General features: G+C 45.0%; 1 protein-coding gene across 1 annotated transcript in view; it reads left to right on the top strand.

The window, feature by feature from the left end:
- The window catches only part of LOC137341340 (alpha-2-macroglobulin-like), a 188,382-nt gene that overhangs the window by 47,140 nt on the left and 129,327 nt on the right, over nt 1–11,915 (top strand). Inside the window, exons 15-16 of the mRNA XM_068004464.1 lie at nt 11,111–11,260; nt 11,785–11,913. Of these exons, the coding sequence (XP_067860565.1) occupies nt 11,111–11,260; nt 11,785–11,913 (279 nt within the window). The remainder of the gene's footprint in view (nt 1–11,110; nt 11,261–11,784; nt 11,914–11,915) is intronic.

Consider the following 11,915-nt stretch of genomic DNA (forward strand, 5'->3'; position numbering starts at 1 on the left):
TGTCTCTGTAGTCTTTCTCTCTCTCTCTCTCTCTGATTCTAGTCTATCTCACTCTCTCTCTCTCTGATTCTAGTCTCTCTCTCTCTGGTCCTTGTCTATCTCAATCTCTTTCTCGATCTCCGATTCCAGTCGATCTCACTCTCTCTGTCTCCGATTTTAGTCTATCTCATTCTCTCTCTGATTCTAGTTTTCTCACCCTCCCTCTCTCCGATTCTAGTCTCTCTCTCTTTCTTTCTCTGATTGTAGTCTTTCTCTCTCTCTCTGATTCTAGTCTATCTCACTCTCTCTGGTTCTCGTCTATATCACACACTCTCTCTCTGATTTTCGTCTATCTCTCTCTCTCTCTGATCCTAGTCGACCTCTATCTCGCTCTCCGATTCCAGTCTATCTCACTCTCTCCCTCCGATTCTAATCTATCTCACTCTCTCCCTCCGATTCTAGTCTATCTCATCTCTCTCTCTCCGATTCTAGCCTATCTCACTCTCCCTCTCTCTGATTCTGTTCTATCTCTCTCTCTCTCCGATTCTAGTCTATCTTTCTCTCTCTCTCTCTCTGATTCCAGTCTAACTCAATCTCTCTCTCTCCGATTCTAGTCTATCTCATCTCTCTCTCTCCGATTCTAGCCTATCTCACTCTCCCTCTCTCTGATTCTGTTCTATCTCTCTCTCTCTCCGATTCTAGTCTATCTTTCTCTCTCTCTCTCTGATTCCAGTCTAACTCAATCTCTCTCTCTCTCCGATTTTAGTCTATCTCTCTCTCTCTCCGATTCTAGACTCTCTCTCTCTCTGATTGTAGTCTATCTCACTCTCTCTCTCTGATTCTAGTCTCTCTCTCTCTTTCTCTCCCTTTGTCTCTCTGATTCTAGTCCATCTCTCTCTCCCTTTGTCGCTCTGATTCTAGTCTCTCTCTCTATCTCCAATTCTAGTCTATCTCACTCTCTCTCTCTCTCTCTCTCTGTTTCAAGTCTATCCCCCTCGCTCTCTCTGATTTTAGTCTATCTCATTCTCTCTCTCTCTCTTTCTCTGTTTCTGTTAACCTCTCTCTCGCTCCAATTCTAGTCTATCACACTCTCTCTCTCTCTCTGTTTCAAGTCTATCTTACTCTCTCTCTCTCTCTCTGATTCTAGTCTCTCTCTCTCACTTTCTCGCCGATTCTAGTCTATCTCACTCTCTCTCTCTCCAATTCAAGTCTATCTCACTCTCTCTCTCTCCAATTCAAGTCTAACTCTCTCTCTCTGATTTTAGTCTATCTCACTCTCTCTCTCTGATTCTAGTTTAACTCACTCTCCCACTCTCGCTCCAATTCTAGTCTATCGCACTCTCTCTCTCTCTCTCCAAATCCATGTCTATCTCACACTCTCAGATTTTAGTCTATCCCACACTCTCTCTCTCTGTCTTTCTTATTCTAGTCAATCTGTCTCTCTCTCTCTGATTCCAGTCTATCTCTCTCTCTCTCCGATTCTAGCCTATCTCACTCTCTCTCTGCGATTCTAACCTATCTATCCATCTCTCTCTGATTCTAGTCTATCTCACTCTCTCTCTTTCCAATTCAAGTATATATATCACTCTCTCTCTTCGATTCTAGTCTAGCTCACTCTCTCTCCGATTGTTCTCTATCTCACTCTCTCTCTCTACGATTCTAGTCTACCCCACTCTCTCTCTCTGATACAATGTATCTCACACTCTCTTCGATTCAAGTCTAACTCACTCTCTCTCTCTTCGATTCAAGTCTAACTCACTCTCTCTTTCTCCAATTCTAGTCCATCTCACTCTCCTACTCTCTCTCTCTCTGATTCTAATCTATCTCATTCTTTCTCTCCAAATCCATGTCTATCTCACTCTCTCTGATTTTTGTCTATCCCATTCTCTCTCTCTCTTTCTTATTCTAGTCAATCTGTCTCTCTCTCTCTGATTCTAGTCTATCTCACTCTCGCACTCTCTCTCTCTGATTCCAGTCTACCTCACTCTCTCTCCCTCCAAATCCATGTCTCTCTCACTCTCTGATTCTAGTCTATCCCACTTTCTCTCTCTCTCCGATTCGAGTCTATCCCAATCTCTCTCTCCGATTCGAGTCTATCCCAATCTCTATCTCCGATTCTAGTCTATCCCACTCTCTCTATCTCCGATTCTAGTCTATCTCTCTCTCTCCGATTCTAGTCTATCCCACTCTCTCCATCTCCTATTCTAGTCTATCTCACACTCTCCCTCTCTTTGATTCTAGACTATCCCGCACTCTCTCTCTGATTCTAGTCTATCTCACTCTCTCTCTCTGATTCTAGTCTATCTCACTCTCTCTCTCTCTCCAATTCTAGTCTATCTCACTCTCTCTCTCTCCAATTCTAGTCTATCTCACTCTCTCTCTCTCCAATTCTAGTCTATCTCACTCTCTCTCTCTCCAATTCTAGTCTATCTCACTCTCTCTCTCTCCAATTCTAGTCTATCTCACTCTCTCTCTCTCCAATTCTAGTCTATCTCACTCTCTCTCTCCAATTCTAGTCTATCTCACTCTCTCTCTCTCCAATTCTAGTCTATCTCACTCTCTCTCTCTCCAATTCTAGTCTATCTCACTCTCTCTCTCCAATTCTAGTCTATCTCACTCTCTCTCTCTCCAATTCTAGTCTATCTCACTCTCTCTCTCTCTCTCCAATTCTAGTCTATCTCACTCTCTCTCGCTCTCTCCAATTCTAGTCTATCTCACTCTCTCTCCAATTCTAGTCTATCTCACTCTCTCTCCAATTCTAGTCTATCTCACTCTCTCTCCAATTCTAGTCTATCTCACTCTCTCTCTCTCCAATTCTAGTCTATCTCACTCTCTCTCTCTGATTCTAGTCTATCTCACTCTCTCTCTCTCTCCAATTCTAGTCTATCTCACTCTCTCTCTCTCCAATTCTAGTCTATCTCACTCTCTCTCTCTCCAATTCTAGTCTATCTCACTCTCTCTCTCTCCAATTCCAGTCTATCTCACTCTCTCTCTCTCCAATTCTAGTCTATCTCACTCTCTCTCTCTCCAATTCTAGTCTATCTCACTCTCTCTCTCCAATTCTAGTCTATCTCACTCTCTCTCTCTCCAATTCTAGTCTATCTCACTCTCTCTCTCTCCAATTCTAGTCTATTTCACTCTCTCTCTCCAATTCTAGTCTATCTCACTCTCTCTCTCTCCAATTCTAGTCTATCTCACTCTCTCTCTCTCTCTCCAATTCTAGTCTATCTCACTCTCTCTCTCTCTCTCCAATTCTAGTCTATCTCACTCTCTCTCTCTCCAATTCTAGTCTATCTCACTCTCTCTCCAATTCTAGTCTATCTCACTCTCTCTCCAATTCTAGTCTATCTCACTCTCTCTCTCTCCAATTCTAGTCTATCTCACTCTCTCTCCAATTCTAGTCTATCTCACTCTCTCTCCAATTCTAGTCTATCTCACTCACTCTCTCCAATTCTAGTCTATCTCACTCTCTCTCTCCAATTCTAGTCTATCTCATTCTCTCTCCAATTCTAGTCTATCTCACTCTATCTCTCTCTCCAATTCTAGTCTATCTCACTCTCTCCAATTCTAGTCTATCTCACTCACTCTCTCCAATTCTAGTCTATCTCACTCACTCTCTCCAATTCTAGTCTATCTCACTCTCTCTCCAATTCTAGTCTATCTCACTCTCTCTCCAATTCTAGTCTATCTCACTCTCTCTCTCTCCAATTCTAGTCTATCTCACTCTCTCTCCAATTCTAGTCTATCTCACTCTCTCTCCAATTCTAGTCTATCTCACTCTCTCTCCAATTCTAGTCTATCTCACTCTCTCTCCAATTCTAGTCTATCTCACTCTCTCTCTCTCCAATTCTAGTCTATCTCACTCTCTCTCCAATTCTAGTCTATCTCACTCTCTCTCCAATTCTAGTCTATCTCACTCTCTCTCCAATTCTAGTCTATCTCACTCTCTCTCTCTCCAATTCTAGTCTATCTCACTCTCTCTCCAATTCTAGTCTATCTCACTCTATCTCTCACTCCGATTCTAGTCTATCTCACTCTCTCTCTCCTTTTCTAGACTATTTCACTCTCGCTCTCTCTGATTCTCATCTATCTCACTTTCTCTCTCCAATTCTAGGCTATCCCACTCTCTCTCTTTCCGATTCTAGTCTATCTCACTCTCTCTCTCTCCGATTCTAGTCTATCTCACTCTCTCTCTCTCCGATTCTAGTCTATCCCTCTCTCTCTCTCCAATTCTAGTCTATCTCACTCTCTCTCTCCGATTCTAGTCTATCTCACTCTCTCTCTCTCCAATTCTAGTCTATCTCACTCTCTCTCTCCGATTCTAGTCTATCTCACTCTCTCTCTCTCCGATTCTAGTCTATCTCACTCTCTCTCTCTCCGATTCTATTATATCCCACTTGCTCTCTCTGAATATATTCTATCTCACTCTCTCTCTGATCATAGTCTGTCTCATTCCCTCACCCTCTGATTTTAGCCTATCTCTTTCTCTCATTCTCTGTCTCTCTCTGATTCTAGTCCATCTCACTGTCCCTCTCGCTCTGATTCTTGATCTCACTCTCTGTCTGATTCCATTCTATCGCTCTCTCAATCTCTGATTCCAGTCTATCTCACTCTCTGATTCCAGTCTATCTCACTCTCTGATTCCAGTCTATCGCTCTCTCAATCTCTGATTCCAGTCTATCTCACTCTCTGATTCCAGTCTATCGCTCTCTCAATCTCTGATTCCAGTCTATCTCACTCTCTGATTCCAGTCTATCGCTCTCTCAATCTCTGATTCCAGTCTATCTCACTCTCTGATTCCAGTCTATCGCTCTCTCAATCTCTGATTCCAGTCTATCTCACTCTCTGATTCCAGTCTATCGCTCTCTCAATCTCTGATTCCAGTCTATCTCACTCTCTGATTCCAGTCTATCGCTCTCTCAATCTCTGATTCCAGTCTATCGCTCTCTCAATCTCTGATTCTAGTCTATCTCACTCTCTGATTCCAGTCTATCGCTCTCTCAATCTCTGATTCCAGTCTATCGCTCTCTCAATCTCTGATTCTAGTCTATCTCTCTCTCTCACTGATTCTAGTCTATCTCACTCTCTCTCTCTCCGATTCTAGTCTATCTCACTCTCTCTCTCTCTGATTCTCGTCTATCTCACTCTCTCCATCCGATTCCAGACTCTCTCCGATTCTGGTCTATCTCACCCTCACTCTCTGATTCTCGTCTATCACTCGCTCTCTCTGATTCCAGTCCATTTCTCTCTCTCCGATTCTAGTCTATCTCACTCTCTCTCTCCGATCTTCGTCTATCTCACTCTCTCTCTCTCCCGAATTCTAGTCGATCCCACATTCTCCTAATCTCTGATTCTATTCTATCCCACTCTATCTTTCTTTCCGATTCTAGTCTATCTCACTCTCTCCGTTTCTTTCCGAATCTAGTCTATCCCTCTCTCTCTCTATCTCTCTCTCTCTCCGAATCTAGTCTATCCCTCTCTCTCTCTATCTCTCTCTCTCTCCGAATCTAGTCTATCCCTCTCTCTCTCTATCTCTCTCTCTCTCCGAATCTAGTCTATCCCTCTCTCTCTCTATCTCTCTCTCTCTCCGATTCTAGTCTATCTCACTCTCTCTCTCCGATTCTAGTCTATCTCACTCTCTCTCTCTCCGATTCTAGTCTATCTCACTCTCTCTCCGATTCTAGTCTATCTCACTCTCTCTCTCCAATTCTAGTCTATCTCACTCTCTCTCTCTCCAATTCTAGTCTATCTCACTCTCTCTCTCTCCAATTCTAGTCTATCTCACTCTCTCTCTCTCCAATTCTAGTCTATCTCACTCTCTCTCTCCAATTCTAGTCTATCTCACTCTCTCTCTCTCCAATTCTAGTCTATCTCACTCTCTCTCTCTCCAATTCTAGTCTATCTCACTCTCTCTCTCCAATTCTAGTCTATCTCACTCTCTCTCTCTCCAATTCTAGTCTATCTCACTCTCTCTCTCTCTCTCCAATTCTAGTCTATCTCACTCTCTCTCTCTCTCTCCAATTCTAGTCTATCTCACTCTCTCTCTCTCCAATTCTAGTCTATCTCACTCTCTCTCCAATTCTAGTCTATCTCACTCTCTCTCCAATTCTAGTCTATCTCACTCTCTCTCTCTCCAATTCTAGTCTATCTCACTCTCTCTCCAATTCTAGTCTATCTCACTCTCTCTCCAATTCTAGTCTATCTCACTCACTCTCTCCAATTCTAGTCTATCTCACTCTCTCTCTCCAATTCTAGTCTATCTCATTCTCTCTCCAATTCTAGTCTATCTCACTCTATCTCTCTCTCCAATTCTAGTCTATCTCACTCTCTCCAATTCTAGTCTATCTCACTCTCTCCAATTCTAGTCTATCTCACTCACTCTCTCCAATTCTAGTCTATCTCACTCTCTCTCCAATTCTAGTCTATCTCACTCTCTCTCCAATTCTAGTCTATCTCACTCTCTCTCTCTCCAATTCTAGTCTATCTCACTCTCTCTCCAATTCTAGTCTATCTCACTCTATCTCTCTCTCCGATTCTAGTCTATCTCACTCTCTCTCTCCTTTTCTAGACTATTTCACTCTCGCTCTCTCTGATTCTCATCTATCTCACTTTCTCTCTCCAATTCTAGGCTATCCCACTCTCTCTCTTTCCGATTCTAGTCTATCTCACTCTCTCTCTCTCCGATTCTAGTCTATCTCACTCTCTCTCTCCGAATCTAGTCTATCCCTCTCTCTCTCTATCTCTCTCTCTCTCCAATTCTAGTCTATCTCACTCTCTCTCTCTCCGATTCTAGTCTATCTCACTCTCTCTCTCCGATTCTAGTCTATCTCACTCTCTCTCTCCGATTCTAGTCTATCTCACTCTCTCTCTCCGATTCTAGTCTATCTCACTCTCTCTCTCCGATTCTAGTCTATCTCACTCTCTCTCTCTCCAATTCTAGTCTATCTCACTCTCTCTCTCCGATTTTAGTCTATCTCACTCTCTCTCTCTCCGATTTTAGTCTATCTCACTCTCTCTCTCTCCGATTCTAGTCTATCTCACTCTCTCTCTCTCCGATTCTATCATATCCCACTTGCTCTCTCTGATTATATTCTATCTCACTCTCTCTCTGATCATAGTCTGTCTCATTCCCTCACCCTCTGATTTTAGCCTATCTCTTTCTCTCATTCTCTGTCTCTCTCTGATTCTAGTCCATCTCACTGTCCCTCTCGCTCTGATTCTTGATCTCACTCTCTGTCTGATTCCATTCTATCGCTCTCTCAATCTCTGATTCCAGTCTATCTCACTCTCTGATTCCAGTCTATCTCACTCTCTGATTCCAGTCTATCGCTCTCTCAATCTCTGATTCCAGTCTATCTCACTCTCTGATTCCAGTCTATCGCTCTCTCAATCTCTGATTCCAGTCTATCTCACTCTCTGATTCCAGTCTATCTCACTCTCTGATTCCAGTCTATCGCTCTCTCAATCTCTGATTCCAGTCTATCTCAATCTCTGATTCCAGTCTATCGCTCTCTCAATCTCTGATTCCAGTCTATCTCAATCTCTGATTCCAGTCTATCGCTCTCTCAATCTCTGATTCCAGTCTATCTCACTCTCTGATTCCAGTCTATCGCTCTCTCAATCTCTGATTCCAGTCTATCTCACTCTCTGATTCCAGTCTATCGCTCTCTCAATCTCTGATTCCAGTCTATCTCACTCTCTGATTCCAGTCTATCGCTCTCTCAATCTCTGATTCTAGTCTATCTCACTCTCTCTCTGATTCTAGTCTATCTCACTCTCTCTCTCTCACTGATTCTAGTCTATCTCACTCTCTCTCTCTCCGATTCTAGTCTATCTCACTCTCTCTCTCTCTGATTCTCGTCTATCTCACTCTCTCCATCCGATTCCAGACTCTCTCCGATTCTGGTCTATCTCACCCTCACTCTCTGATTCTCGTCTATCACTCGCTCTCTCTGATTCCAGTCCATTTCTCTCTCTCCGATCTTCGTCTATCTCACTCTCTCTCCCGAATTCTAGTCGATCCCACATTCTCCTAATCTCTGATTCTATTCTATCCCACTCTATCTTTCTTTCCGATTCTAGTCTATCTCACTCTCTCCGTTTCTTTCCGAATCTAGTCTATCCCTCTCTCTCTCTATCTCTCTCTCTCTCCGAATCTAGTCTATCCCTCTCTCTCTCTATCTCTCTCTCTCTCCGAATCTAGTCTATCCCTCTCTCTCTCTATCTCTCTCTCTCTCCGAATCTAGTCTATCCCTCTCTCTCTCTATCTCTCTCTCTCTCCGAATCTAGTCTATCCCTCTCTCTCTCTATCTCTCTCTCTCTCCGAATCTAGTCTATCCCTCTCTCTCTCTATCTCTCTCTCTCTCCGATTCTAGTCTATCCCATTCTCTCTCGCTGTGTTTCTAATCTATCCCTCTCTCTCTCTATCCGATTCTATTCTATCCCACTCTCTCCGATTCTAATTTATCCCATTCTCTCTCTCTGATGCTAGTCTACCTCACTCTCTCTATCCGATCCTAGTCTACCTCACTCTCTCTATCCGATCCTAGTCTATCTCACTCACACGCTCTCTTTCCGATTCGAGTCTACTTCGCTCTTTCTCTCCGATTCAAGACTATCTCACTCTCTCTATCTCCGATTCTAGTCTATCTCACTCTCTCTATCTCCAATTCTATTCTATCTCACTCTCTCTCTGATTCTAGTCTCTCCCACTCTCTCTCCCTCTCTCTGATTTTAGTCTATCTCACTCTCTCTCACTCTCTCTCTGATTCTAGTCTATCCCCCTCTCTCTCTCTCTCTCCGATTCTAGTCTATCTCACTCTCTCTCTGATTCTAGTCTATCTCACTCTCTCTCTGATTCTAGTCTATCCAACTCTCTCTCTCTCTCTAACTAGTCTTCATCTCTCTTTCTCTCTCTGATTCTAGACTATATCTCTCTCTCTCTCTCCTGTTCTAGTTTATCTCTCTCTCTATCTCCTGTTCTCGTCCATCTCACTCTCTCTCTCCCCGATTCTAGTCTATCCCTCTCTCTCTCTCTCCTATCCTAGTCTATCTCACTTTTTCTATCTCCAATTCTAGTCTATTTCACTCTCTCTCTCGCTCCGATTCTTGTCTATCTCATTGTCTCCCTCTCTCCCCCTCTCCAATTCTAGTCTATCTCACTCTCTCTCTCCGATTCTGGCCTATCCCCCTCTATCTCTCTCTGATTCCAGTCTATCTCACTCACTCTCTCTTTCTCTGATTCTAGTCTATCTCTCTCTCTCTCTCTCTCTGATTCTAGTCTGTCTCTCTCTCTCTCTTACTGATTCTGGTCTACCTCTCTCTTTCTCTCTCTGATTCTGTTCTTTCCCACACTCTATCTCTCTCCCCAATTCTGGGCTATCCCCCCGCCTCTCTCTCTCTCTCCGATTCTGGGCTATCTCACTGTCTCTCTCCGATTCCAGTCTACCTCACTCTCTCTCTCTCTCCGTTTCTAGTCTACCTCACTTTCTCTCTCTCTCTCTTTGATTCAGGTCTATCCCGCTCTCTCTCTCTCTCTCTCCCTTTCCCTGATTCTCTTCTCTCTCTCTCTCTCCCTGATAACGTTGTCTCTTCTCTCTCCCTCTCTCTCCCTGATACTGTCCATTCTTTCTCTCTCTCTCCCTGATACTGTCCATTCTTTCTCTCTCTCTCCCTGATACTGTCCTGTCCCTCTCTCTCTCTCTCTCTCTCTCTCTCCCTGATACTGTCCATTCTTTCTCTCTCTCTCCCTGATACTGTCCATTCTTTCTCTCTCTCTCCCTGATACTGTCCTGTCCCTCTCTCTCTCTCTCTCTCTCTCCCTGATACTGTCCATTCTTTCTCTCTCTCTCCCTGATACTGTCCTGTCCCTCTCTCTCTCTCTCTCTCTCTCCCTGATACTGTCCATTCTTTCTCTCTCTCTCCCTGATACTGTCCTGTCTCTCTCTCTCTCTCCCTGATACTGTCCATTCTTTCTCTCTCTCTCCCTGATACTGTCCTGTCTCTCTCTCTCTCTCCCTGATACTGTCCATTCTTTCTCTCCCTCTCCCTGATACTGTCCTGTCTCTCTATTTCTCTCTCTCTCTGATACCGTTGTCTCTTCTCTCTCCCTCTCTCTCCCTGATAGTGTCCATTCTTTCTCTCTCTCTCCCTGATACTGTCCATTCTTTCTCTCTCTCTCCCTGATACTGTCCTGTCTCTCTCTCGCTCTCTCTCCCTGATACTGTCCATTCTTTCTCTCCCTCTCCCTGATACTGTCCTGTCTCTCTATTTCTCTCTCTCTCTGATACCGTTGTCTCTTCTCTCTCCCTCTCTCTCCCTGATAGTGTCCATTCTTTCTCTCCCTCTCCCTGATATTGTCCTGTCTCTCTATTTCTCTCCCTCTCTCTCCCTGATACTGTCCTGTCTCTCTCTCGCTCTCTCTCCCTGATACTGTCCATGTCTTTCTCTCCCTCTCCCTGATACTGTCCTGTCTCTCTATTTCTCTCTCTCTCTGATACCGTTGTCTCTTCTCTCTCCCTCTCTCTCCCTGATAGTGTCCATTCTTTCTCTCTCTCTCCCTGATACTGTCCATTCTCTCTCTCTCTCTCCCTGATACTGTCCATTCTCTCTCTCTCTCTCCCTGATACTGTCCATTCTTTCTCTCTCTCTCCCTGATACTGTCCATTCTCTCTCTCTCTCTCCCTGATACTGTCCATTCTCTCTCTCTCTCTCCCTGATACTGTCCATTCTCTCTCTCTCTCTCCCTGATACTGTCCATTCTCTCTCTCTCTCTCCCTGATACTGTCCATTCTCTCTCTCTCTCTCCCTGATACTGTCCATTCTCTCTCTCTCTCTCCCTGATACTGTCCATTCTCTCTCTCTCTCTCCCTGATACTGTCCATTCTCTCTCTCTCTCTCCCCTGATACTGTCCTGTCTCTCTATCTCTATCTCTCTCTCCCTGATACTGTCCTGTCTCTCTATCTCTATCTCTCTCTCCCTGATACTGTCCTGTCTCTCTATCTCTATCTCTCTCTCCCTGATACTGTCCTGTCTCTCTATCTCTATCTCTCTCTCCCTGATACTGTCCATTCTCTCTCTTTCTCTCTCTCTCTCCTGCACTGATGCCTGTTCACTTCTTCCTCCCTCTAGGTTTCCCTCCAGTTCTCTGTCCCTGAGGACCTGCCTACGAGCCACATCAGTCTCGATCTTCAGGCCTCCCCGGGCTCTCTCTGTGGAGTTCGAGTCGTTGATCAGAGTGTTCTGCTCCTCAAGCCTGAGAAGGAATTATCCCGGCACAGCGTAAGATACAAACCAGAACCAGAACCATCCCCAGAGTCAGGAACTGAATTAGTGCTGGACTGAGCCTCACTCAGGGAGCAGGAAAGGCCGAGGTTTCATCACAGGCCTGTGCTCACCTCACCCGGAGACTACAAATCGCCTCAGTGCCTCTGGTTTAAGGAGGGAGTGAATCTGCTCGGGGTTCCTGCTCCTGATCCCTGTCCAGTGACCCCTGGGTTAGGGAGGGGGTGAATCAGCCCCTGGGTTCCTGCTCCTGATCCCTGTCCAGTGACCCCTGGGTTAGGGAGGGGGTGAATCAGCCCCTGGGTTTCTGCTCCTGATTGAGAGGGTGTCGGGCGTTGATAGGATCAGAGGGCGAGGGAGCAGGTGGCTGTTGGGCTGTGACTCCCCCAATGGTGGAATACCATGCTCCAACCCTGCCTGCCCGAACTCACAGGGTGACTGGGGCCACAGACCGGGACAGGTGGGTAGTGAAGTATTCCAGTATCCGGCCGTTTGACGGGTGTTTGTCCCATTATCTCTAGGTTTACTCTTTGCTCCCGGTCCAGGACCTCAGCGGCTACCCACTTCGTATATGGGAGGATTGTGGGGAGTTCTGCGACAGTGAGGGCTCCTGCGCCCGCTCTCCCACCGAACCCGACTCAATCGGAGACGA

Source organism: Heptranchias perlo, chromosome 23 (assembly GCF_035084215.1).
Source record: "Heptranchias perlo isolate sHepPer1 chromosome 23, sHepPer1.hap1, whole genome shotgun sequence".
Taxonomy (NCBI): Eukaryota; Metazoa; Chordata; class Chondrichthyes; order Hexanchiformes; family Hexanchidae; genus Heptranchias; species Heptranchias perlo.